Below are 27,479 nucleotides of genomic sequence, written 5' to 3'. Positions count from 1 at the left end.
TCTCACTGACTGTGTTTGTTCTCTCGCCAGTGCGTTGCTGGCCATGTGCATGGCCCCATCCATGGCGGGGTGCTCGCACTCTCACTGGAGGCGATCTGACCATGTGCATGACCCCCATTTCTGGGCGGAATACTGCACTCGCTGGGTGCGTTGCCGGTCATGAGCATGCCCTCTAACTTGGGTGGAATGCTTGCACTCCCATTGGAATCTGTGCTGGTCTTGTGCATGGCCACCCCTTATTCCATGGGCGGCATTTTGCACGCTCACGCGATCCACGGCTGTCCGTGTTTATGCGGTGCTGGACTGGTACACGTCCCCCTTCATTGGCGGAGTGGTGCACTCTCACGAAATTCGGTGTTGGGTGGATTTTTGCACAATCACTTAATGATAGAATAACCCTGTGCATGCCCCCTTTCCCTAAGTGTACCTTCCTGCGTTCTGCTGGACATGTGCGGCCATGGGCATGGCCTCCTTCTGGGCGGAATATGGTATGTCCTACTTTTCCGAAGTTGGTACTGGCCTTGGTATCCCCCCCTTTTTTGGGGCGGGCTTCTGCACTCTTGCCGACTGCAGTGTTGGCCAGGTACATTTCCCCCCTTTTTCTGGGCGGACTGCTTGCGTTCCATTGCATGACGTGATGGTCTTGTGCATGACTGCCTTTCAGGTTGCACTTTGCACTTCCGTTGGTACGGTTGGACTCTGGCTGATCCTTCGCTGAGTGACTATTTTTTGCAGTGAGCGGACTTTCTTGTGCGCTCTGTCCGTTGTTTGGGCCGGGTATGCCTTCTCCTCCCATGGGTGGGTTGGCCTTCTCACTGCTTACGGGGCTACTCGTACGTATGCCTCCCTTTCTCCTGCGACATACTTTTTTTCTCTTGAGATACGATGCTTGCAGCAAGCCTTGCGCTATTTCTCTAAAGAGCTCGTTCTGTCCACCTGTGTGAGCCTAAGGTGGTGTTCAACAAACAGCAAATGAATGCCCACTGTGTTCAAAGGTATATACCTTATATATAAGTAGACGAGCTCTACTTGTTCGCTACTGCACCGAGCTGGGTGGTACTCATTCCTTTCGTTGGCCCTTCCGCCCGGGGTGTGTTCGTGGTCCCTAGATACGTACCCATTCGTCCTCCCGCGGCATTGTTTCCCTGCGTTAGTGGTCACATGGTCGGAAGTGCTGTCTCAGCGTCCCTCGATTTCTGCGTTTTCTCTGGCGGGACTACGGTTCCCTCGCCTACTACCATTTCCTCCTCTTCAGATGTGGTGTGGTATGAGTCCTTCCGGTTGGCGCCCTCTGCGCTTCAGTCTGATCTGTTACCAGGTTCGGGCCGCTCTTCTCGGGAAGGTCACCCAACTTCTCTTGGGTGCTCGCGTACCCAGGTCCGGAGGACCTCCATCTTGGGTTCTTCAGGGTATTCGCCTTCTGCGAGGCGGTGAACCGGGCGTCTCGGTGTAGCGGGGTTCTGCTCTTGAGCTGTCCTATGGCTTTCCTGTTGCCCACCCCTCCTTTCGGTTGGAGGGTGTTATGCCGGCCTCTGTCTCGACTGCCTTTTCTCGCCGGCTCTGTTTGGCTCCCGCTCGGTACAGTTCACTCCGATGTGGCTTCTGTCCCGGCCACGCTTCAGGGGCTGTTCCTTCACTGCCCTCCCCTCTGGGGAGAGCATGGTTGTTCATGTGGATGGTTCCGGTGTTCCTTTTGGCCTCGTACTGTCTCCCTTGTTCACACTGGCTGTACTAGCTGTGTGCCTATTTACCGGGTCTGCCGCGTTCTGTCCTCCAGCTGGGTGCAGATTGCGTTTTTTCCATTCTCGGCAATGGTTCTGCTATGGACTTACCTTCTCGGTAACTTGGGAGGACTACCATTCGGTCAGGATTGTCCTTGGATCTCCCACACCGGGACTGTAGAGCGTCTTCCGTTCTGCCCGTTCTGCCCGTGTTACTGGTCTGCGCCTGATATCGTTGGGTTTTCACCCGCTTGCCCAGGCGACTCTAGCGGGCTCGTTAGTGTTCGCTCCTGGCCGTGTTTCGTCCAGGATCTGTTGTAGGACTTAGGGTTTTTACCTGGGGTTCTGTGGGAAGCTGGGCGTTTTCCCCTCTCTGCCTTTCTTTCTCCATGGTTCTGTCTTTCTCCAGTCCGGACTGGGACTGGGACTGGGACCCTGTTGCTTCAAGTGTCGGCGCTGTCCCTCCTCTTTCAGCGTTCCACGGCCCTCTGGGCCTGTCAAGACCTTCTTCCATGGAGCGGCTCTTGGGTTCCTTTTGTACTGCCCTCCGGTACCGCCCTGGGATCTACATACTGGGTTCTTGGCGCTCCTATCTTTCCTTTGGAGCCGTTACAGTAGTTCTCTCTACTCCTTCTGTCCTGTGCGGTTGTGTTTCCGTAGCCATTGGGTCTTTGACGGGTGCCTGAGTGGCGGTCCTTCTTGTTCCGAGCCTTCTGTCTTTCCCTAGGACAGGGCTGTTCTCCATCCCGTCTCTTCCTTCCTTCTGAAGGTGGCGTTTGTCTTTCAGTTCCGCGAGGCATTCGTCCTCCCCTTCCCGCCCCCGGGAACGGACACTTCACCGTTTGGACGTTGTTTGGGCCTTGCGTTTTTACTTGGAGATCTCCGGCTCTTGTCGACGTTTGGTCTCCTGTGTTTCTAGGAGGTCCGTGCAAGGGTTGCGGCCTCCGGGGTGGCTTTCCTCCGCTTTCTCAGAGTGGCTATTGCTGTGGTTACCGCACCAAGGGCAGGGTTCTGCTTTTGGTGTCGCTGTTCATTTCACCAGAGCGGTCGGTGTCCCCTGGGCCGGAGGCATTGGGCTTCGGCCATGCATTTGTGCAAGGCGGTCTTCCTTGCACACCTTACCGAGTTCTACAGGGTGCATTCTCGGGCTTCAGCGGATGCTGTCTTGGGCTGCCTGGTCTGCAGGCGGCGGTTTCTTGATGCCTTCGGGTGCTTCGCCTTGGTGCTGTGGTCCCTCCCCTCTTGGACTGCTTTTGAACGTCCCAAGGTCTTCTGTGTCCCCCAAGGAAACTGGGCGAGAAAACGAGATTTTTGTATTACTTACCAGTAAAATCTCTTTCTCGCTCTTTCCTTGGGGGACACAGCACCCACCCATTCTTTGTTTTTCTCTGCACGGTTTCCGAGTTGTTTTACCCGTTGGGTAGTTGGCTTGTTGGTTCCACTTTTGGACTTTGCCTTTTTTCACTACTTGGACACGCAACTGGCAGCCTCTCTCTCCAGGCTGAGGGTATAGCTGTGGAGGAGGGGCTTAACAGTTTTTTCTTAGTGTCACGCCTCCTAGGGAGATGAGCTATACCCAAGGTCTTCTGTGTCCCCCAAGGAAAGAGCGAGAAAGAGATTTTACTGGTAAGTAATACAAAAATCTCGTTTTTTCTTTTGAGATACGATGCTTGCAGCAAGCCTTGCACTATTCTCTAAAGAGCTCATTCTGTCCACCTGTGTGAGCCTAAGGTGGTGTTCAACAAACAGCAAATGAATGCCCAATGTGTTCAAAGGTATATACCTTTATATATAAGTAGACAAGCTCTACTTGTTCGCTACTGCACCGAGCTGGGTGGTACTCATTCCTTTCGTTGGCCCTTCCGCCCGGGGTGTGTTCGTGGTCTCTAGACACGTACCCATTCGTCCTCCCACGGCATTGTTTCCCTGCGTTAGTGGTCACATGGTCGAGAGTGCTGTCTGCAGCGTCCCTCGAATTCTGCGTTTTCTCTGGCGGGACTACGGTTCCCTCGCCTACTGCCAATTCCTCCTCTTCAGATGCGGTGTGGTATGAGTCCTTCCGGTTGGCGCCCTCTGCGCTTCAGTCTGATCTGTTACCAGGTTCGGGCCACTCTTCTCGGGAAGGTCACCCAACTTCTCTTGGGTGCTCGCGTACCCAGGTCCGGAGGACCTCCATCTTGGGTTCTTCAGGGTATTCGCCTTCTGCGAGGCGGTGAACCGGGCGTGTCTGTGTAGCGGGGTTCTGCTCGTGAGCTGTCCTATGGCTTCCCTGTTGCCCACCCCTCCTTTCGGTTGGAGGGTGTTATGCCGGCCTCTGTCTCGACTGCCTTTTCTCGCCGGCTCTGTTTGGCTCCCGCTCGGTACAGATCACTCCGATGTGGCTTCTGTCCCGGCCACGCTTCAGAGGCTGTTCCTTCACTGCCCTCCCCTCGGGGAGAGCATGGTTGTTCATGTGGATGGTTCCGGTGTTCCTTTTGGCCTCGTACTGTCTCTCCCTTGTTCACACTGGCTGTACTAGCTGTGTGCCTATTTACCGGGTCTGCCGCGTTCTGTCCTCCAGCTGGGTGCAGATTGCGTTTTTTTTTTTCCATTCTCGGCAATGCTTCTGCTATGGACTTACCTTCTCGGTAACTTGGGAGGACTACCATTCGGTCAGGATTGCCCTTGGATCTCCCACACCGGGACTGTAGAACGTCTTCCGTTCTGGCCGTGTTCCTGGTCTGCGCCTGATCTCGTTGGGTTTTCACCCGCTTGCCCAGGCGACTCTAGCGGGCTCGTTAGTGTTCGCTCCTGGCCGTGTTTCGTCCAGGATCTGTTGTAGGACTTAGGGTTTTACCTGGGGTTCTGTGGGAAGCTGGGCGTTTTCCCCTCTCTGCCTTTCTTTCTCCATGGTTCTGTCTTTCTCCAGTCCGGCCTGGACCTGGGACTGGGACCCTGTTGCTTTAAGTGTCGGCGCTGTCCCTCCTCTTTCAGCGTTCCACGGCCCTCTGGGCCTGTCAAGACCTTCTTCCATGGAGCGGCTCTTGGGGTCCTTTTGTACTGCCCTCCGGTACCGCCCTGGGATCTACATACTGGGTTCTTGGCGCTCCTATCTTTCCTTTGGAGCCGTTACAGTAGTTCTCTCTATTCCTTCTGTCCTGTGCGGTTGTGTTTCCGTAGCCATCGGGTCTCTGACGGTGTCTGGGTGACGGTCCTTCTTGTTCCGAGCCTTCTGTCTTTCCCTAGGACAGGGCTGTTCTCCATCCCGTCTCTTCCTTCCTTCTGAAGGTGGGGTTTGTCTTTTTCAGTTCCGCGAGGCATTCGTCCTCCCCTTCCCGCCCCCGGGAACGGACACTTCACCGTTTGGACGTTGTTTGGGCCTTGCATTTTTACTGGAGATCTCCGGCTCTTGTCGACGTTTGGTCTCTTGTGTTTCTAGGAGGTCCGTGCAAAGGGTTGCGGCCTCCAGGGTGGCTTTCCTCCGCTTCTCAGAGTGGCTATTGATGTGGTTACCGCACCAAGGGCAGGGTTCTGCTTTGGTGTCACTGTTCATTTCACCAGAGCGGTCGGTGTCCCCTGGGCCGGAGGCATTGGGCTTCGGCCATGCATTTGTGCAAGGCGGTCACTGGTCTTCCTTGCACACCTTACCGAGTTCTACAGGGTGCATACTCGGGCTTCAGCGGATGCTGTCTTGGGCTGCCTGGTCTGCAGGCGGCGGTTTCTTGATGCCTTTGGGTGCTTCGCCTTGGTGCTGTAGTCCCTCCCCTCTTGGACTGCTATTGAACGTCCCAAGGTCTTCTGTGTCCCCCAAGGAAACTGGGCGAGAAAACGAGATTTTTGTATAACTTACCAGTAAAATCTCTTTCTCGCTCTTTCCTTGGGGGACACAGCACCCACCCATTCTTTGTTTTTCTCTACACGAGTTTCCGAGTTTGTTTTACCCGTAGGGTAGTTGGCTTGTTAGTTCCACTTCTTGGGCTTTGCCTTTTCTCACTACTTGGACACGCAACTGGCAGCCTTTCTCTCCAGGCTGAGGGTATAGCTGTGGAGGAGGGGCTTAACAGTTTTTTTCTTAGTGTCACGCCTCTTAGGGAGATGAGCTATACCTCGAGGTCTTCTGTGTCCCCCAAGGAAAGAGCGAGAAAGAGATTTTACTGGTAAGTTATACAAAAATCTCGTTTTTTCTTTTTTTTTCTTACAAAGTCTCATATTCCACTAACTTGTGACAAAAAATAAAAACTTCCATGAACTCGCTATGCCCATCACGAAATACCTTGGGGTGTCTTCTTTCCAAAATAGGGTAACTTGTGGGGTATTTATACTGCCCTGGCATTTTAGGGGCCCTAATGCGTGAGAAGTAGTTTGAAATCCAAATGTGTAAAAAATGCCCTGTGAAATACTGAAGGTGCTCTTTAGAATTTGGGCCCCTTTGCCCACCTAGGCTGCATAAAAGTGTCACACATGTGGTATTGCCGTACTCAGGAGCAATTGGGCAATGTGTTTTGGGGTGTATTTTTACATATACCCATGCTGGGTGAGAGAAATATCTCTCTAAAAGTCAACTTTTCCTTTGTATAAAAAAAAAAAAAAAAAAAAAAAAAAAAAGGAAAAGTTGACTTTTAGAGAGATATTTCTCTCACCCAGCATGGGTATATGTAAAAAGACACCCCAAAACACATTGCCCTACTTCTTCTGAGTACGGCGATACCACATGTGTGACGCTTTTTTGCAGCCTAGGTGCACAAAGGGGCCCAAATTCCTTTTAGGAGGGCATTTTTAGACATTTGGATTCCAGACTACTTCTCACGGTTTAGGGCCCCTAAAATGCCAGGGCAGTATAAATACCCCACAAGTGACCCTATTTTGGAAAGAAGACACCCCAAGGTATTTCGTGATGGGCATAGCGAGTTCATGGAAGTTTTTATTTTTTGTCACAAGTTAGTGGAATATGAGACTTTGTAAGAAAGCGGAAAATGCTGATTCTTTTATTTTTTTTTTTCTTACAAAGTCTCATATTCCGCTAACTTGTGACAAAAAATAAAAACTTCTATGAACTCACTATGCCCATCAGCGAATACCTTAGGGTGTCTTCTTTCCAAAATGGGGTCATTTGTGGGGTGTTTGTACTGCCCTGGCATTTGAGGGTCTCTGCAATCATTACATGTATGGCCAGCATTAGGAGTAATGCTACGGGTAATGAGATTTTTTTTTTTTCCGTTCAGCCTCTGGGCTGAAAGAAAAAAATGAACGGCACAGATTTCTTCATTCGCATCGATCAATGTGGATGAAAAAATCTCTGCCCAAAAAAAAAAAAAGGAGGGGAAAGGCGTCTGCCAGGACATAGGAGCTCCGCCCAACATCCATACCCACTTAGCTCGTATGCCCTGGCAAACCCGATTTCTCCATTCACACCAATCGATGTGGATGAATAAATCATTGCCGTTTTTTTTTTTTTATGTACAAAGTGTTTGCCAAAGCATATGAACACCGCCCCTCAGCCCGTATGCCTCGGCAAACGTATCTTTTTTACTGCAGAGGAGAAATCTCGTCTTGCAGCGCCGCATACACAGACTTTTGTGTAATCTGACAGCAGTGCAACGCTTCTGTCAGAATGCACATCAGTGCTAGTGCTGGTTCATCGGTTGGTCCACCTAGAAGGTAAAAAAAAAAAAAAAAAAAAAAAAAAACAGGCCGCAACGCAATAAATTTATTAACATGAACTTTATAATAACATTTGAACAGAACATTAACTTTTATAAACTTTATTGAACTTTTGGAACAGAACATTAACTTTTTTGCTTACCGGTGATTTTTTATTTATTTTTTTCTTTTTTTTTACCTTTTTATAGGACAAACCTCTCCTTCCCCATGGGACAATGTGCAAAGCGCAAATCTCCCAGAGATGTGGCGAAGTACATTATGCACTTTGTCCCAGGTGAAAGGAGAGGTTTGCAGCAGCTCTGTGTGAAAGGGCCCTAAGAGCCCTGTCTGCCTGTCCTGTGTGACGCAATCCCTATGCTAATAGTGTACCTGTGTGTGGTACTTCCGGAAACACTCCCCTAAGCATAGGGCAGGGTGGTCAGGACAGAAATACCGGGTGTCACGCCTTATTCCACTCCTGCTACAGACACAACATCTTTTTCGTGGTGGCGCTTGGGTTGAGGTACCAGCAACGACATTGGGGAAATGTCGCTCACTACACTGGTGGATGGGGCCACGGAACCTCCTGGATACAGGAGGTTCTCGATCTCTTCCTGAAATTTGAGGAACGATCCTGTTCTCCCAGCCTTACTGTAGAGAACAAAACTATTATACAGAGCCAATTGAATTAAATATACAGAAACCTTCTTATACCAGCGTCTGGTGTGGCGGGACACTAAATAAGGAGTTAACATCTGGTCATTGAAGTCCACCCCTCCCATGAGCAAATTATAGTCGTGGACCGAGAGGGGCTTTTCAATGACACTGGTTGCTCGTTCAATTTGTATTGTCGTGTCTGCGTTAATAGAGGAGAGCATGTAAACATCACGCTTGTCTCTCCATTTCACCGCGAGCAGTTCTTCGTTACACAAGGCAGCCCTCTCCCCCCTTGCAAGACGGGTGGGAACGACTAGGTCGCGCGGTGCCACAGCATCCAATCTGTTCTAAAAACAAATGCCTGAAGAGGGGCACACTTGTGTAAAAATTGTCCACATAAAGATACCCCTTGCCAAATAAGGGTGACACCAAGTCCCAGACTGTCTTCCCACTGCTCCCCAGGTAGTCGGTGCAACCGACCAGCTCCAGGGTCTGATCTTTACCCTCATAGACACTAAATTTGTGCGTATAGTAGGGATCGACTGATTATCGGATTTACCGATATTATCGGCCGATATTCAGGATTTTGAACGCTATCGGCATTTATTTTGCCGATATTCCTATAGCGTATGGGGAACACAGATCGCGCTGCTGACAGCGCTCTCCGTGTTCCCCTTAGCAGCACAGGGGAGAAGGAAGCAGTGTCTCCTCCCCCTGTGCTGCTGCTGCCGCCAATGAAAGGACAGGGGACAAGAGGAGGGGAGGAGCTATGGCCACTGCGCCACCAATGAAGCTTAATCTCTCATTTATTCATATACAGGAGGCGGAAGCTGCAGGATCACATAGCCGGCTCCCGACCTCTATGAGCAATAGCTGCGATCTGCGGTAGTTAACCCCTCAGGAGGCCGCGGATCGCAGCTACTGCTCATAGAGGTCGGGAGCCGGCTATGTGATTCTGCAGCCAGCTCCCGCCTCCTGTATATGAATAAATGAGAGAGGGGTTGTCCAAGTTAATTTTTTTTGATGACCTATCCCCAGGATAGGTCATAAATATCAGATCGGCGGGGGTCCGACACCCGGCACCCCCTCCGATCAGCTGTTTGAAGAGAAGGCGTGCACGGTGTCAGCGCTGCCTCCTCTTCACTGTTTACCTTCTAGCCGTTGCATCTGCAGTGGTGAGCAGGTGTAATTACACCCAAGCCATCCCATTCATTTCAATAGGAAGGCTTGGGTGTAATTACTCCTGCTCACCACTGCAGGTGCAACGGCTAGAAGGTAAACAGTGAAGAGGAGGCAGCGCTGACACCGTGCGAGTCTCCTCTTCAAACAGCTGATCGGAGGGGGTGCCGGGTGTCGGACCCCCGCCGATCTGATATTGATGACCTATCCTGGGGATAGGTCATCAATAAATATAACTTGGACAACCCCTTTAATCTTCATTGGTGGCGCAGTGCGCCCCCCCCCCCAACCCCAGTATTAGACATTGGCGGTGCAGTGCGCCTCCCCCCAAGCCCCCCCCAGTATTAAGCATTGGTGGCGCAGTGCGCCCCTCCACAGGATCCCCTCTCCCCTCCTCCTCCGATCAGAGCCCCAGCAGTGTAATGCTGGGGCTCCGATCGGTTACCATGGCAGCCAGGACGCTATTGAAGCCCTGGCTGCCATGGTAAGCTCCATGCTGCTGTGTGCACAAAGCACAGAGCAGCAGGGACAGTGTGAGCTCCTATTCACCCTGATGGATCTCTATCAGGGTGAATAGGACAAGGGTTTTAGTCCCTAAGGGGGCTAAAAGTTAGTGTGTAAAAAAAAAAAAAGTTACAAAAATAAAACACCAAAATATTAAGTATAAATGAAAAAGATTTACAAAAAAAAAAATACACATTAACAATAAACATTAATTTTCAGCAGATTTGTGGGATTTTTTTTTCTTTTTTTTTCCCCAAAAATAAAAATTCCCAGAATATCTGTATAAATTATCGGCCTGAAAGTTCACAAATTATCGGTATCGGCCCTAAAAAATCAATATCGGTCGATCCCTAGCGTATAGCCTGTGGCCCTTTCACAGAACTTTGACCCCATACCGGGCGCGCTTGCTTGGGATGTATTGTTTGAAGCCAAGGCGCCCGGTAAAATGTATAAGGGACTCGTCTACGCAGATGTTTTGCTCAGGGGTATTTAAATCTGCAAATTTGGTGTTAAGGTGGTCTATGAGGGGCCGAATTTTGTGGAGCCGGTCAAAAGCTGGGTGGCCTCTGGGACGAGAGGTGCTGTTGTCACTAAAGTGCAGGAAACGCAGGATGGTCTCAAATCGTGTCCTGGACATGGCAGCAGAGAACATGGGCATGTGATGAATTGGGTTCGTGGACCAATATGACCGCAATTCATGCTTTTTGGTTAGGCCCATGTTGAGGAGAAGGCCCAGAAAAGTTTTAAATTCGGAAACTTGGACGGGTTTCCACTGGAAAGACTGGGCATAAAAGCTTCCCGGGTTGGCGGCTATAAATTGAGTGGCATACCGATTTGTTTCTGCCACGACTAAGTCCAAGAGCTCCGCAGTCAAGAACAGCTCAAAAATCCCCAGTGCCGATCCGATCTGAGCTGTCTCAACCCGAACTCCAGACTGGGCGGTGAAAGGGGGAACTACAGGTGCGGCTGAAGTTGGGGGCTGCCAATCGGGCTTTGCCAGCACCTCAGGGACTCTAGGGGCTCTATGGGCCTGTCTGTGCGGTGGCTGCGACGGGGGAACTACTGCACGTGCCACCGTACCAGCTTCAACTGCCCTTCTGGTGCTCGCCACTTTACCATGTTGTACGGCAGTGCTGGTACTAGGTCCAGGATGGGCTGCGCTGCTGGTGTATGCCTCACCACGTAATCCGACAGCGTCAGCCCCACTCTGCTGCCCTTGAAGTGGATCCTGCGCAACCTGTGGTCTAGCAACACGGGGCCGGGTACGCCTGGTGGTATCAGGGACCTCAACCTCCTCGTCCGAACTTTGAGTCAGTCTGCCACTGCTTTCTACAGGTTCGTATTCTGACCCGCTGGATTCGTCAGATGAGGGTTCCCATTCCTCATCCGACTGGGTCAGAAGCCTGTAGGCCTCTTCAGAAGAATACCCCTTATTTGCCATTTGGTCAACTAAATTTAGGGGTATTCCCTGAGACTACCCAAGAAAAAAAACAGCAAGCCTATCTTACAAATGGGAGGCTAGCGAAGTACCGGAGGCCGCTGCGATTGATAAAAAAAAATATCAAAACTGATTTTTTTTTTTATCGCTGCAGCGCTTGTAAAGTGATTGTGCAGTGATAAAAAAAAAAATGTCACTGGGGCGGGCGTGGGTGAACGCACGTTTGGGCGACCGATCGGGCAAACACTGCATTTTGGGTGGAGGGCGAACTAAGGTGACACCAATACTATTATAAATCTGATTGTGATCAGTTCTGATCACTTACAGATACTATAAAAGTACCAATGCTGATTAGCAATATGCTAATCAGCGAATCAGTGACTACGGTGCGGTGGGCTGGGCGCTAACCGATCGCTAAACTACCTAACAAAGGGGCCTAAACTATCCTAAAACCTAACAGTCAATACTGGTGGGGAAAAAAAGTGACCGTTTACACTGATCACTTTTTTCCCTTTCACTAGTGATTGACAGGGGCAAGAAGGGGTGATCAAGGGGTTAATTGGGGTGATCTGGGGCTAAGTATGTGGTGTCTTGTGTACTTAGTGATCTGTGCTCCTCTTCTGGGACCAACCAACGAAAAGGACCAGCAGAGGAGCACAGAAGCCACTTAACACCTTATATTTATAAATATAAAGTGTTAAATGGCTTTTGATTCATTTTTTTGAAAATCACCAACCGGCCAGCGATGATCATTGGCTGGCAGGGTGGTGACGAAATACTCCTTGAACTTTTGCCGGCCCGCAATGCGCATGCGCACAGATGCGTCGACGAATGTATCGACCGCCTCCGGACCGCGATCCTGGGTTAGGTGGTCCGGAGGCGGTTAAATAGGTCTGTGTACCTAAGCGTTGTTTTTCATGCATCATTTCTGCGTTCAGAAAAAATTGCAGCATGTTCTATATTCTGCGTTTTTCACACAGGTCTGGTTCCATAGAAGTGAATGGGGCTTGCATGAAAAACTAATTGCATCTGGTTGCAATGCGTTTTTCACTGATTGTCATTCTACATTTATTTTATGTGAAAAGTGCATCAAAAACTGATTGCACCCGTGCAGACAAAACTGGCTGAACTTATGTGCAAGACCATATGTTTTCCTGAACAGATCCTGACATAATCAGTATCGCTCGTGTGAAAGAGGCCTTAAAGGGGTTATCTGGGTTGTACCATGATCCTCTGCCATGGCCATTTCTGGGATCACATCCCATATATTGGGCATGTGATCCTATCCTGGCATTAGAACGCGCAGCTCATGTGCGAGTCTAAATCTCTCATTATTGCTGTGGCAAGAGATTTAGACTTGCGCGTGTGATGAGGGTTGTAACCCCAGGCTAGGATCACAAGCCCAAAGTATGACACGTTATCACAGAAGAAGCCGTCGCACGTCACAACCCGGATAACCCCTATAATGCTGCGATATTAAAGGCAGCTGAGAGCAGTGTGCCATCCAACCTGGGTCGGAAGTATCAGAACCAGATATGTTTGGGATTTGCATGTACTCGAAAACCACTAAATGACGGCTACATTTTAGAACATGGGGCAGCAAATTCTAGCACTCTGGCTGTTGCAAACTTACATTCCCCGGAAATCCCGTAGAAGTGAATCGAGCATGCTGGGAGTTGTAGTTTCGCAGTAGCTGGAGTGTCAGAGGCTGCAGACCCCTGGTTTAGAACATTGCTTAATTTTACATTTAGATAGCAAATGAACAGTAAAAAAATGTTACGCAAAAGCGTCTTAGAGCCTTTAAGTCCTGAGTGCGGTCATTAGGACACGTTATATCATGTGTTATGCAGACTACCCTGAGCATGGGAGAATCATTTATGGTAAAGACATGTTGTAGACTTTGAGAAGCAATGTATGTGTTGTGCTGGGAGTAAATATCATCCATACACGTGAATTATCTCATCTTAGAATAATTTTGGTTTCCTCTGTGACATTACGCAGATGCATCATGTGCTTGCGCCACATTCTCTCCTCTTAAATGGACAGGAAACTTATGCTGTCGAGTTGCTTAAGTTTCTTTAATTCAGACTCCAACTTTTTTTTTTTTTTAATCATACCACTTGGATAAGAGAGACAGTGGTCTTCTGGTACTTGACTTACTGTGGTGATTTTCTGCTAATTAATGTATTTAAAGGGAACCTGTCACCAAGGAAATGCCAAGTAATCTGCAGGCAGCATGTCATGGCTCAGGAGGAGCTGAGCAGATTGATATATTTCACTGATAGGACCGTCTCCTTGGCTTCAAAGCCCAGAATGAACAGGAATTTAAAGGGAACCTGTCATCAACGTTATGCTGACGTCACTAAGGGCTAAAGTAGTGACAGAAATGCTGATCTCAGCGGTGTGTCCCTCATGAGCTAAAAGTAAGTGGTTGCTGAGAACCAGCATCATAATCATTGCAGCCCGTGAAAAACGCACAAAGAGGAGCATGCTGCGATTTTCACGCAACGCACAAGTGATGTGTGAAAATCACCGCTCATGCGCACAGCCCCATAGAAATGAATGGGTCCAAATTCAGTGCGGGTGCAATGCGTTCACCTCACGCATTGCACCCGTGTGGAAATCTCGCCTGTGTGAAAGGGGCTTAAGTGGTTGCCAAGAACCAACATCACAATCATTGCAGACTGGGCCTGGAAAAGAGTCCCGGCCACCTGAGAAGAGTCCTGGTTATTCATGACTTCCTGCTCTCCTGCCCACCTGCTGATGACTGGCCGTCTTCTACCTAGTTTTCTCCCTTTCTCTCTAGGAGAGAACTGCCAACCATCAGCAGATGGGCGAGGAGAGCAGGAGATTAGTAATAACCAGGACTCTTCTCAGGTAGATTTGACTCTTTTCAAGGCCTGGGCTGCAATGATTGTGATGTTGGTTCTTGGCAACCACTTAAGCCCCTTTCACACGGGCGAGATTTCCGCGCGGGTGCAATGCGTGAGGTGAACGCATTGCACCCGCACTAAATCCGGACCTATTAATTTCTATGGGGCTGTGCACATGAGCGGTGATTTTCACGCATCACTTGTGCGTTGCGTAAAAATCGCAGCATGCTCCTCTGTGTGTTTTTCACGTAACGCAGGCCCCATAGAAATGAATGGGGTTGCGTAAGAATCACAAGCATCCGCAAGCAAGTACGGATGCGGTGCGATTTTCACGCACGGTTGCTAGGTGGTGATCGGGATGGGGCCCCGATCATTATTATTTTCCCTTATAACATTGTTATAAGGGAAAATAGCATTCTGAATACAGAATGCATAGTACAATAGGGCTGGAGGGGTTAAAAAATATAATAATAATAATAATAATTTAACTCACCTTAATCCACTTGTTTGCGCAGCTGGCATCTCTTCTGTCTTCTTTTGTGAAGAATAAGACCTTTTGATGACGTCACTACGTTCATCACATGGTCCGTCAGATAATACATCACCATAGTAAAGGACCATGTGATGAGCGTAGTGACGTCATCAAAGGTCCTATTCCACACAGACAGAAGAGATGCCGGCTGCGCGAACAAGTGGATTAAGGGGAGTTAAATTATTATTTTATTTATTTTTTAACCCCTCCAGCCCTATTGTACTATGCATTCTGTATTCAGAATGCTATTATTTTCCCTTATAACCATGTTATAAGGGGAAATAATACAATCTACACTACAACTAACCCAAACCTGAACTTCTGTGAAGAAGTTCAGGTCTGGGTACCGCATTCATTTTTTTTATCATGCGTGTGCAAAACGCATTACACCCGCGCGATAAAAACTGAACATCGGAAGGCAATCGCAGTCAAAACTAACTGCAATTGCGTACCAACTCGCGCAGGTTTGCCGCAATGCACCGGAACGCATCCGGACACGCTCGTCTGCAAGGGGCCTCACTTTAACTTTTTTAAATGACTGACCGCTGAAATCAACTCGCCTGTCTCTACTTTATTCTGCTGTTAGTATGGGCAGCACAAAGTTGATGACAGGTTCCCTTTAAATGAATTAAATACAAATTTTACTGAATCTTTCCCATAAAACTACATATCAACCTGCTCCGCTCCTCCTGCTCTATAACACACTTCCTTCAGCTCAGACAAGTGACCGCGACCCATTCAGCAGCTGTGACACGGAGAAACTGCGGTTTGCCAACAGATCTACTAGGCCAAGTTTGTCTTAACAGGAGCTGCTGTTATTAGGGACTCTGTTTGGGGTAATAGAGAGGGGTCCTGAGCATGGGACCATCTCGTCAGCATGTTCTAATGTCTCACAGAAAAGCTTGTCTTTTTATTGAAGGCCTCATTAACTACCGGTGCCGCTTTCATGTAATGCTAAAATGTTCAAATAAAGTGCTGAGCCTTGTATATCAGAACAGTTACCTAATTGCCTAATAGTCCTAAGCACAACAATCGGACTCCATGTTTAATTTTTCAGCATCAAATTTAGGAAGTGAAAATTACCTTTTTGATTTGAGGTCTTTTTTTGCTTGGGACATGATTGTTTTACACATGATTATGCATATTATTACAGCGATAGGTACGGTTCGCATGTCAGACCTGATGACTAATCGTGTTACTAGCGTGGCATGAAAGTTGTTTTTAAGTGATCGTGTTTCATGACCCATTCATAGTTCTGACTGTTTTGTTCTTGCATAGGTGCTTCGGGAAGTAGTTCTCCCAGCCAAGTAGATTTAATAGGCAGAAATGCTTCCACCACAGAGCCACAGCTTGAAGATGAAAGTGGATCTGGCGGTATTTATTCACCTGAGCACTTACTATCCCTTGTATACTAACCTTTCTGGCTACGTTATAACCATTCACTCTTAAAGGTCATCTACTTTTGGACATAAATTCCCATTCACTTGTGTGTAGAGGTTCTCTTTCCACCATGCGGAAATGGGGAAATATTATCCTTACGTAATAGGAAATGTAAGGTGATCGTACACTTTAGTTAGCTGTCTGGCGAGCGACACCAATCCCTCCCTACCAAATATACAAGCATACTTCAGCTGAATGGTGAGAGGGGAGACAGCTGCTGCTAGAGGGGTATCTTTCCTTAGAGAAAGTAGATCAGCCATGTTGAACTGCCCAGTGTTTCTTTCCCCCGACATTTATTATTGGAGTGCTAGTTGGGCGGTCCTGCCAAAATCAGCGGGGTCAGTCATTTGTATGACCAACTTTAAGAACACACCCTAATAATTCAGTATGAAAACCTCTGTCCTTTTACATGCAAAGATATTTTGCTAGTTTTTGGATAGTTTACTGGAGCTTATATCCAGATGTAGCAAAATACAACCCAGCTCTTTCCATTACTGTTCATAGCTTACACAATAAAGACCACCTGTAATCACTGACCAGTTGGTGAAACCGTTGGCTACTGTAAATCAGTGCTGCAAAGTCTGATTATATATCCATATGTGCCGGCAATCTGCAGCCAAAGGACTTTTTATAATATGCAGATTGTCCACTAGGTGCAATTAGGCCGGTGCCAGTGCACCCAGAAGATCTGCTTAGTCTTTTTTGCAAGGATTCCCCCCCACCCCCCACCCCCCCCCACTATTGCTTTTACAGACGGCAGTAAAGAGATGTAGATTGGTCTCCATCCTTTTACTACACATTTTGCCGACCACACTCCCTCAAGACTTTTGGGCCAGACGTGACTCTTCTCAGTGTCTGGCCTGTCTCACAGGGGTGGGGGTGCCGCACTGCAGATGGGGAGCGGATCCTCTGGGTGCAATGCCCTCGTACCTATGGGGGGAATTGGCATATCATGTCAAGGCTTTTTTTGTACAGATCGCCTGCACATATGGAGATACCGGAGATAACATCAGACTCTGCAGACGAGCACCGATCTACAGAGGCCGACCATTTTACCTACTAAGTGATTACAGATGCCCTTTAAAGGGGATGTCCCGGTTGTTTGTAGTTATCCCCTATCCTATTGGATTGATGGGGGTCTTATCACTGGGACCCCTGCCGATCATGAGAACTAGGGCCCAGTGACCGGTCTCTCTGTTCATTTCAGTGGACAGCAGGGGTTACGGGGCCGACATTCTTGTGATTGGTGGGGGTCCTATTGCTGGAACCCCCAACTATCTAATAGTTATCCCCTATCCTGTGGTTAGGGGATTACTTCAAGCAATCGCAATACCCATTTAAAGGACGTGTCTCAGAAAGACCACCCCTTTCTATATATCTTATTAGGGCATGTAGATGTGAGGGGCTGCCCTCTATTAGAAAGAGAGCCTATCAGAAAAGAGGATCTTGTGGACCCAGCCTCCAATTGATTTGCCTTTTACTACATTTCTAACAGATGGCTGGTTGTAGATTACCATTGAAGTTTCTAAATCGGGATCCGTTAGCTTCAGTTCTCCACGTGGTCTCCACTTTAATAATGACTAGACTTATTTCCACTGGTCAGAATGATGAGGGATTGTCCAAAGGTAGAGATCTTTTAAGATATGGCTCCACAACCATTTATGACATGTAGTATTGCATGGAGTCACAGTGGTTTTTACACTGTGGATTAGTGCAAAATGCATGAAATTTTACATCGGTTTTTCTGCTATTTTGATTAAATATTCTGCGAGGAGTTCAAATAAATTGCATTAGAGTACCACAGAACTTCATGGTGGCAAAATGCTGCCTACAACTTTATCATAGATCCATTATTTTGCCCCATAAATCTATCTAATATCCCAATATATCTGTGCCCGTTTATGCGACCCCATACATGGTGCACGATATCCCAGTGAAATTTTCTGTGATTGCATTAATGTGATTATCGCACCCGTTTTCTGGCTGTGGAGCACTGGCTATAAACACTAGAAGCAGCATGCTTGTAATCACTGCAATATATTAACATTTGCTTTTTCTGGCACATACTTATACTTATTAAAGTTAGAGGATTTTGATCATGTCCTTGCTTTTGTGCATGGTTTTAAAGGGGTTTTCCTGAAGTAGCTAGGTCACAATATTTGATTGGTGTAGGTCCAGCTCCCAGAACCGCCACCAGTCAGCGGTTTAAAGAGGCTGTGGCGCTTTGGGGAGCACAGCGCCATTCATTGTTTAGTGGCTGTGCTTAGTATTGCTGCCCAGGCCTATTCATACCTGAATGTGACCAATGAATGTGGTAGCGGTGTCGGGAGTCGGACACCCAGCGATCGGATGCTGAGGGTAAGCATCTATATTCTACTCCTGGAAAACCCCTATAAAATCCCTTTCATTGCCTGCTCCTATGAATTCTTTTAGGTGTTCTGCCAATTGCACTAATTACATTTTGCCATATGTGCATTGAAACAAAGTTTATTTGGGGAAATATGAACATTTTTCAGGTTAAGAATTCCTTGATAAAACTTTCTGAAAGTCTTTGCGGCTATACTCTAGTTCAGGGATCAGCAACCTTTGGCACTCCAGCTGCTGTGAAACTACAACTCCCAGACAGCACTCTTACTTCTTGTAACTCCCATAGAAGTGAAAGGAGGATTCTGGGAGTTGTAGTTTTAAAACAGCTGTAGTGCCGGAGGTGCTGTAGTTGATATCTTATACATCTCTCAATATCTAAATATCCATCAATAATCATTGGGGATCATTTACTAACCAGAAATACGCCCATATTAGGCGTATATCGCCCTTATTGCGGTGCCTAGGTCCTTTGCACAGCAGTCTGGGACTTTTACCCGCTGATGCCAGGTCTAAAAAAGGGGGCATGGCATGGGCGGGGAAGGGGACAAGCAGATAGGCCTATCTCATAGGTGTAGAAAATGGTATAAATGTAAGACAGCTAGGACGCTGTCTTACATTTAGAAGCAGCGGTGGATCCTCCGAAGTTATGTAGGGGCCGGCGCTTCTACGTAACTCTGGCGGATCCACAGCCTGCTATAGGGAATATTAAGACCGGCCTACAAAACGCTAGTCTTAATAAATGACCACAAATATGTTTAATATGTCAACTACTCTCCAGATAGCGCTTGGGATGGTCAACAATGCAATTAAAAGAATGCAGAGGGGCTTCTAAATTATTGCATTTCCAAGACCTGAGAACTTTTCCATTTTTTTTTTTTTTACCTTTTTCTTTCAACTTTTGGCTGGTGAGATGACCATAAACCATTTAAACTTCATTCACCATGTGAGATATAAATATTTTAATAGTTAATAGTATTACAGATTTAACTACGCAAGTTATCTTTATTTTTTTTATGTGATAAATGCAGACTAGCAATTTTTTTTTTTTTTTTACTTAACTGTAAGCAGTTCATTATGCTTCTCAGTGTTATCCAACCAAACCGAGAGGGGGTGATCAGGCAGCAGAGGGTGCACTTTCCCTCTGTGTAACATATCTGGTGAGGGGTTAATTGGTCGGTGTCGTCCCTCAGCGTCTAGTCTTTGGTGGACTGGAAGTGATGATGTCTTTTATCTGTGTTCATGAAACTGCTGCAGCCATTCAGTGACCTGAACAATCAGAGCAACACGTGACTACAGAGGTTCAGCTGCTGGGGACTCTCAGTGCTGGGATGTCAAGAGTTTTTTAGTTTCTTCTTCTTTAAACAGATTTCTGGCAATCAGTAATTTATTAATTATTTTTGGAGCGGGGAGGAATAGGGCTGTCAGTCAATAAGGCCACAGTTAAGTGTAAATACTTTTATTTTAAATGTAAGGCTACTTTCACACTTGCAGCAGAGTGAGCTGGCAAAACGTATGCCAACTGATGGCATTAGTAAGACTGATCAGGATCCTGATCAGTCAAAAAAAAAAAAAAGCATTGAAATGCTGGATCCATCTTTCTGGTGTCATCCGGCATTATTATTATTTTTTTCAGTATGAGCAGACCGGAAGGATCCAGCATTCCAGTATTTTGAATGCCGGATCCGGCATTCAGGCAAGTTTTCAGTTTTTTTTTTTGTTTTTTTTTTGTTTGTTTTTTTTTTGTTTTTTTTTGTTTGTTTTTTTTTTTGCCGGAGATGAAACTGTAGCATGCTGCGGTTTAATCTTTTGCCTGATCAGTCAAAATGACTGAACTGAAGACATCCTGATGCATCCTGAACGGATTGCTCTCCATTCAGAATGCGTGGGGATAAAACTGATCAGTTATTTTCCAGTATTGAGCCCCTGGGACGGAACTCAGCGCCGGAAAAGAATGCCGCTAGTGTGAAAGTACACTAATAGAGTTGATTCTGCTCGAGGGTCGGTTCAATTAAAGGGCGTATACATTTAGAAAAAGGCAAATTTAAATCAGTTTTTTTAATAACTTGTTTTTTTTAAAAAAATTTTTATTTTTTTTGGTGTGAGAAATTGCAATTTTCATACTTGCCGCTAGAGTAGACACAATAGTGACATTCTCATTTTACTTGTCATTTTTGCTGTGTAGACTGGGGCAGAGGGCAGGGGATTAGTGACAGCACTGATCTACTGCTTCTAGTCCTATGGGTTCCATATTTGCAGTTCACAAACCCCTGATGCCATATGTCATACACAGAACCTGGTGACTTGGACACATGACCGGTCTCCATGATCCACCACCTGCAGAACTATTTTTGTTGACAGGTTTTGCTGCCTAGAGATCAGACCTGAGTCAGTGAAGCAGATTATATGTTTGCTGAGCTCCTCTGTCAATTCAGGAAATTAATTTTTTGGTTGGTAAATTGATGGTCAGCGCGTCGGTTACCTTTCGTGATGAACAGCTCTGCATATTTTATAAGTCTGCTGTGTAACTTCGAGAGGGTTTCCACTTGGCCATATATTATCAATTCAGGAGTCAGCTCTGATTACTAGTATATGGTCATTGGTGGAAAGACTCTTCAACACGCACATAAAGGCTAACTCTGGCTTGATTAACACTTAAAGGGAACCTATCACCGGGATTTTGTGTATAGAACTGAGGACATGGGTTGCTAGATGGCAGCTAGCACATCAGCAATACCCGATCAAACGATTTGATACATATGCAAATTAACCTGAGATGAGTCCTGTCCCTGGGATGAGTTCTGTCCCTGACTGATCTCAGGTTAATTTGTGTATGTATCAAATCGGGTTTTTTGACACAATAAAAGCACACAGAGCTATGGGGACTGGATATTGCGGATGTGCTAGCGGCGATCTAGCCGCTCCAGGTAATAGGTTTCCTTTAACAGAAAAATGCTTAACAGACAAAGTTTTGAGATGTATATATGTATTTATGTAATATTTTTTTCATTATAGCAGCAAATGTGCGTTCCACATCAACATCAAACCTAAGGCAGGCCGACGGCAGCATTCACAAGCGCCTGTCATCTTCATCTGCCACCCTTGAAAAAGGTAAATTTGCATGGATGGATTATAAAGCTTTCTTCCACAAAATATTCATTTTTTGTCTAGTTCTGCATTCTCCATCACTTTGGCCTATAATTTTCCTGCAAGCGTTGACTAAAGATCCATTCACATGTGCGCTAAATACTTCCTCTGATGGAGCAGAAGAAAGAAAAATAGCATAATGAAGGCTGTCATTCTGCATTACATTGGGTAAAACATCACTGCTACGTAGGCCCCTAACAGAGCGTCAAACACAGATGTGAATGAAGTGATGCATGCTGATATTTGAAGAGGACCTTTCATGGGTCCAGACATTATGAAATAACTAGCAGGTTATGTAGGGTATAGTGCAGGGATGTAATATCGCTTACTAGTGTGTCTGGGTGCCGCTCCATTCGCCTGCTGTGCCCCTCGTTCACTTTTCCCGCCTGGTATGCTAATGAACAGCATCGGTACAGGGAGGAGGGGACTGCCCTGACCTCAGTGGGCGTCTCCTTCTCCCTGGCTGTAGTGCGGTCTAATCGCAGCGGAGGGAGAAGAAAAAAACTCACCTTCTCCCATTCCATAATGTCTGGATCCATGAAAGGTCCTCTTTAAAAGGCACCTGTCAGTAGATTTGTACCTATGACACTCTCTGACCTGTTACATGTGCACTTGGCAGCTGAAGGCATCTGTGTTGGTTCCATGTTCATATGGATCTGCATTGCTGAGAAAAATGATTTAATATATGTATGTGAACCTCTAGAAGCAACCGGGGTGTTGCCATTGCACCTAGAGGGTCGGCTCTCTCTGCAACTGCCGCTCCCTCTCCACTTTGACAGTGCCAGACAGTGAAAACAATCTGCAAAGGGCGCAGCAGTTGCAGAGAGCGCGGAGCCTCTAGGTGCAATGGCAATGCCCCCGTTGCTCCTAGAGCCTCACTTGCATTTGTTACAACATCATTTTTCTCAGCAATGCGGGCACATATGAACATGGGACCAACACAGATGTCTTCAGCTGCCAAGTGCACATGTAACAGGTCAGCCAGGTTTATAGCTACAAATCTTCTGACAGATGCCCTTTAAAGGGGCATTCCTGTTTCAAGTAATAAAGCTTATAAAAGTGTGTAACATGTAATGGTATAACCTACATTGTATTATTTTTCACAATTTTTATGATCTTCACTTTTATCCATTGAATAGAAACCTTCATTATTCACTTCATGATCTGTCTGGGTGTACGGCTTAGTATAGCGTAGTTGTTAGAGCTCTCTCTTGAATAAGCACTAGACCGGGACAGGCTTTCATTGATTTGAAACAATCTGAGATCCCATTTGGACCTCATCCACGCGGGGCTCGGAGAGACGCCCTACGGAAGCAATCCGTGGGGTTCCGTGCCTCTGTTTTGCACCTTCTGGATTGTGGACCCATTCAAGTGGTGAGCATGCATATTGTGTACCCACTGTTTGCGGCCTGCCTTTGCTATGCCCGTCTTTATATCCCCTGCGCTGACGAAGGATGCACCTAATTTTATGACTCTGCACACCTATAATGAAATCTGTGCCATCTCGGAGCTGCGGTAGTTTTCTTCATTATGCCAGAAAACTGGCGTAAATGCTGATAAATCTGCTGGGGCCCCTTTTTCAGAAAGTGTTGAGAGCAGCATAGAAACACCAATTGCAGCTAAAGTTAGTCTCCTGGTGGACCAGAAGTGATAAGTCACTCGCCTTTTTTTACAATATGTTATATACAGTAAGATATTTAGTAATTTGGCCCCCTATCCCGGTCCATGTGCCAGGGGTGCTGGAGTTTTGCTCCCAGGGACCAAATTACAACACTGCACACGGTAAATGTTACGTAATTGTTCATTATTATTTTTTATAACTGAGAACATTCGGGCGGTTACTAACTGGAAGCCTTTATATTATGTAACTGCTTTGTGTTCTTTCCGGCATTGTGACTTTCATCATTGGTAGTAGCAGTGTACAAAATAATTATTATTGCAGCCCCATTGACCATTTTAACCTTCTTTTTTCTCTTATTATTTAAGCCTATTTTGCAGGTTGTTCTCTTTGGAGTTTGTATTTGGTTGTATTAACCTTGCACATTTTCCAGGTACCAAGCAGAGGAGTTCTTCCTTAAGCAGGCTGAGTAACAAAACTCCTCTAAGTCCACAGCCCTTCTCGCCTAAAGTGTCAAACCCGGAGCAGAAAGGTGCAGCTTGTGACTTACTTGTCTCTCTTTCCTACTGGTTCAGTAGAATCATAATAAATGAAATGCTTCATTATTCACTGAACTGTATCAGTGTGCAAACATTGTATATATTAAAGGGGTTGTCAAGGATTTTGATAGTCACGGCCTAGCCTAAGGATAGACCATCAGTATTGGATTTGTGGGGGTCTGACACTACACACTCCAGTCAATCACCTGTTTTGGGGTAGCTTCAGCAATGATGGACAGATCTGGTTAATGCAGCTCTGCTTCCATTCACTTGAGTGCAGCACTCCACTTACCAGGTGAATGGGACTGTGTAGTTCCTGTGCCGACTTCCACACTGGAGCTATGCGGAAAAACGGATTGATGAAAAAAGATTGGTGGGTGTGCGGGGTGTTGGTGCCCGCCCATGAGATATTGATGGCTTATCCTAAGGATAGGCATTCGGAATTAAAACCTTGGGCAACCTCCTTAAAGGGATTCTGTCACCTCGTTTTAGCTTATAGTGATGGGGACATGCACGGCTAGATCGCCGCTAGCATGTCTGCAATATACCTGTCTTATATCTCTGAGTTGTTTTATTGTGTTTAAAAAAAGATTTTATAGATATGTAAATGAGCCTTGTAAGGTGCCCAAGGTGCTGTACGAACCTTCCTGGTGCCCAGCCATGCCCCCCTGTGAAGGAGCCCAGCACCGCCTGTGTCCTCCGAATCTCCTTTCGTCACAGTTAGATTGCCGTAATCTTGCGATGCACAGTTCCTTCCCTGAGGCTGATGCCAGCACAGGGAAGGAACACTATACGGGCACTGCGCATCGCAAGATTACGGCAATCTAACTGTGAAGAAAGGAGGAGATTCGGAGGACATAGGCGGTGCTGGGCTCCTTCGGAGGACATAGGCCGTGCATGTCTGCATATCTATAAGCTAAAACGAGGTGACAGAATCCCTTTAAAGTATATCCAGTGTATGAATCGTGTGATACCTGGTTGTACATGCATAGTTCTGTACCAAAAAATAGGATATACTTACCTATCATAGATGCTGGTCTTCATGACCTGGCACTGCTCTTTGGAGTGATTGGACAATGCTTATGAATGACATCATCGTCTTTGGTACAGATGAGAGGACTTCTTGCAGTCGCTCAGTACAGTACAGTTCACACCGCTCTCTGGTATTTGCTATTCTTTCATCAACTAGTGAATCGCACAAAATCCAGGCTCAATGGTAACGTGTAATATTAGTATTTCTGCAATACTGACCTTTCATGTTGTACATTTACTGCTTGAGCCGGGGTTTTGTATGATTCCCTGAAGTCTATGAACTGATTGCAGATGCCCAAGACTGTCCTGCCGTCTAATAGTACTTTAGGTGTTGGCACAGTCTGTGAAGGGGTTTTCAGAGGACAGTTGTCCCCCAAAGCAATAATTGGTATGTGTAAGTTACTGTGACTCCTGCCATAATCACAGTAGCACGTTTAACCCCTTGGTGACCAGCCTGTTTTGGGCCTTACTGACCAAGCATTTTTCTTCCTTTTTTTTTCATTGTCGCGCTCCAAGAGCTATACATTTTTTATTTTTCCTTCTTATATAGCTTTATGAGGGCTTGTTTTTTGCGGGACAAGTTGTAGTTTTTAATGGCGCCATTTTGGGGTACACATAACTTTCTGATTAACCTTTTATTAACTCTTTCTGGAAGGGCGATGGGAAAAACAGCAATACTGCCACTGCGTTTTTACATTATAAATTTTACTGCGTTAATTTTTCGGTATAAATAACAGAATATCTTTATTCTCTGGGTCAGTACGATTAGTGATACCAAGTACATATTTTATTTATTAACTTTTTAAGATTTACTACTTTTTTGCAATAAAACCCCTTATTTATTTTTTTAAAAGAAAAAAATGTTTTCACATTGCCGCTTCCTAAGACCCATAACTTTTTTTTTTTTTTCTTTCTATGCAGTTGTGTGAAGGCTTGATTTTTGCGGGACTACTTGTATTTTTCATTGGTTTCATTTTGGAGTAAATGGCGCTTCTTGATCACTTATGTTTTTTCGGTGGCAACTAAGAATAAATTAGCAGAATTTTCTTATCCCTATAATGCATTGCATTTTAATAGCAATGCTATTTTAACATTGACCAGCAGCCTGCTAAAAATTACTGAAGGCTGGTCTGGGGCCTTCATAGACTCCAGGCAGCCTTCACACATATGCGGGGTGCCGATGGGAGACAGAGGGAGTCCGCTCTCTCTGTCACCGCTTTACATGTGGCGGGCGCCATTGCCTGCGGCATGTAAAGTGTTAAATAGCCCAGATCGGCACTCCTGGCGGTCCGGGCAGTTTGAGCAGGGCTGCGGCTCTCATGAGAGCCGGGGACCCGTGCATTGCTAAGACTGAGCCGCCGTAGAAAAGGCCCAGCCTAAGGCCCCTTAGTGACCGCCGTAAAAACACGTATCGGTGGTCACTAAGGGGTTAAGTCACCAGTGGGATGTTCACAGATATAAGCTTTTTGCTCACACTTGCATCATGGCTTTAGTTTATACAGAGCCATGGCAGCTACGTATAACCGACCTGTCTTTGAATGGATCCTGACAAATCCAGTTTTCTTATATTAGGGTCAATCAGGTTTTCTTGATGCTTTGGAATTCCGATTCTCAGAAACCTTCCCTGCTATAATTCATAAAATAAAGTGGCAATGCTACCATTGTCTGCTGTACAGTGAGGCAGGTCCTCTTCAGTTGTGCTGTATGGGGTTGCGCACATAAAGGGACCCACAAATGTATAGCAGCTGATCACATTTACATTGTTTTGCAATTGGTGCCTCCGATTATCCGATGAATTGGGTGAAATTATCCTTTGTGCAGCCACCTAAATTATCGTTTCTGGGCAGCAGATCTTGCTGTCTACACAGTGATCTGCTGCCCAGAAACAGTGCAGCTGTATGAGGACGATCAATCGCTCCTTCTCATACTGTGGAGGAGATCGCTGCAGCATGTAAATGCCCCCACTGAATGAGCAGCCAACTCGCTTTCTTCCCGATAATGGGCTTTTGCTTGGCCAGTCTAAATCCACCTTGAGATGTTAATATTTGAGCCAAAGCTGTTTGTGTCCTGCATGAACAGGCCTCCTGCTCGGCAATCGCTGATAATGCCATACAATACGCTGCACCCTGCCAGTCAGCACGTGTCCATATAATGTGACATTTCTTATACCCATCATACCCTCAGCATTTCAAAATGGGTCCTATTGGCTTCCTGTGAACTTTTATAAGAATACTATGTGGCAGACAATAGCACAATGGAAAGCTTGTTATTAATATGTGTATTTGATGCCTGTTGCAGTTTGATAAGCTTTGTTCTGTTGGTTTAACATTTAGGCGGAACAGGCCAGAAGAGAAGCTCTTCCCTCAGTAGGCTGAGTAGTAAAAAATCACCTCCTGCGCATCTAGAGGGCGCGAAAAAGGAAGAAAAAACAGGTGTCTGATCAATCTGCTTTATGTGTGCTGGGCAGGACTCCATTGTAGTAATCCCTTGCAGTGTATGACGCTGGAGATCCAATCTACTATACACAATGATTAGATCTGGCTGATCATGGACTGAACGTTGTGCATTTCAGTGCATGTTCACACATTAATGTTTTATTTTATTTTTTGCAGTAAACCTAATTGCAGTTCCTATTGATTTCTGTCTTAAAAAAGCATCTGTCAGCAGGATCCATCCGGGGAATCCAGTTCATCCAGTTGTCGGGTCTGATCCTGCTGCTTTCTGTGACACTGTTGTGTAGAACACTGTCTAACAAAGGAGGGCTTCAGTGCCCTACCCCGCTGTGCACCTTAGCTCCTCTACTAGACTGCCAGGGC

General features: G+C 46.5%; 1 protein-coding gene across 9 annotated transcripts in view; it reads left to right on the top strand.

The window, feature by feature from the left end:
* Positions 1-27,479, top strand: part of MAP7D3 (MAP7 domain containing 3) — a 120,573-nt gene that overhangs the window by 40,715 nt on the left and 52,379 nt on the right. For 3 of the 9 annotated variants that reach the window (XM_044306215.1, XM_044306212.1, XM_044306211.1), the window contains exons 6-9: positions 15,802-15,897; positions 21,343-21,438; positions 23,526-23,624; positions 26,997-27,095. In XM_044306215.1, coding sequence (XP_044162150.1) covers positions 15,802-15,897; positions 21,343-21,438; positions 23,526-23,624; positions 26,997-27,095 — 390 coding nt within the window. The remainder of the gene's footprint in view (positions 1-15,801; positions 15,898-21,342; positions 21,439-23,525; positions 23,625-26,996; positions 27,096-27,479) is intronic. The other 6 variants (XM_044306219.1, XM_044306217.1, XM_044306213.1 and 3 more) reach the window with 5 other exon arrangements.

This window comes from Bufo gargarizans, chromosome 9 (assembly GCF_014858855.1).
Source record: "Bufo gargarizans isolate SCDJY-AF-19 chromosome 9, ASM1485885v1, whole genome shotgun sequence".
Classification (NCBI taxonomy): Eukaryota; Metazoa; Chordata; class Amphibia; order Anura; family Bufonidae; genus Bufo; species Bufo gargarizans.
This window is presented reverse-complemented; position numbering and strand designations above follow the sequence as displayed.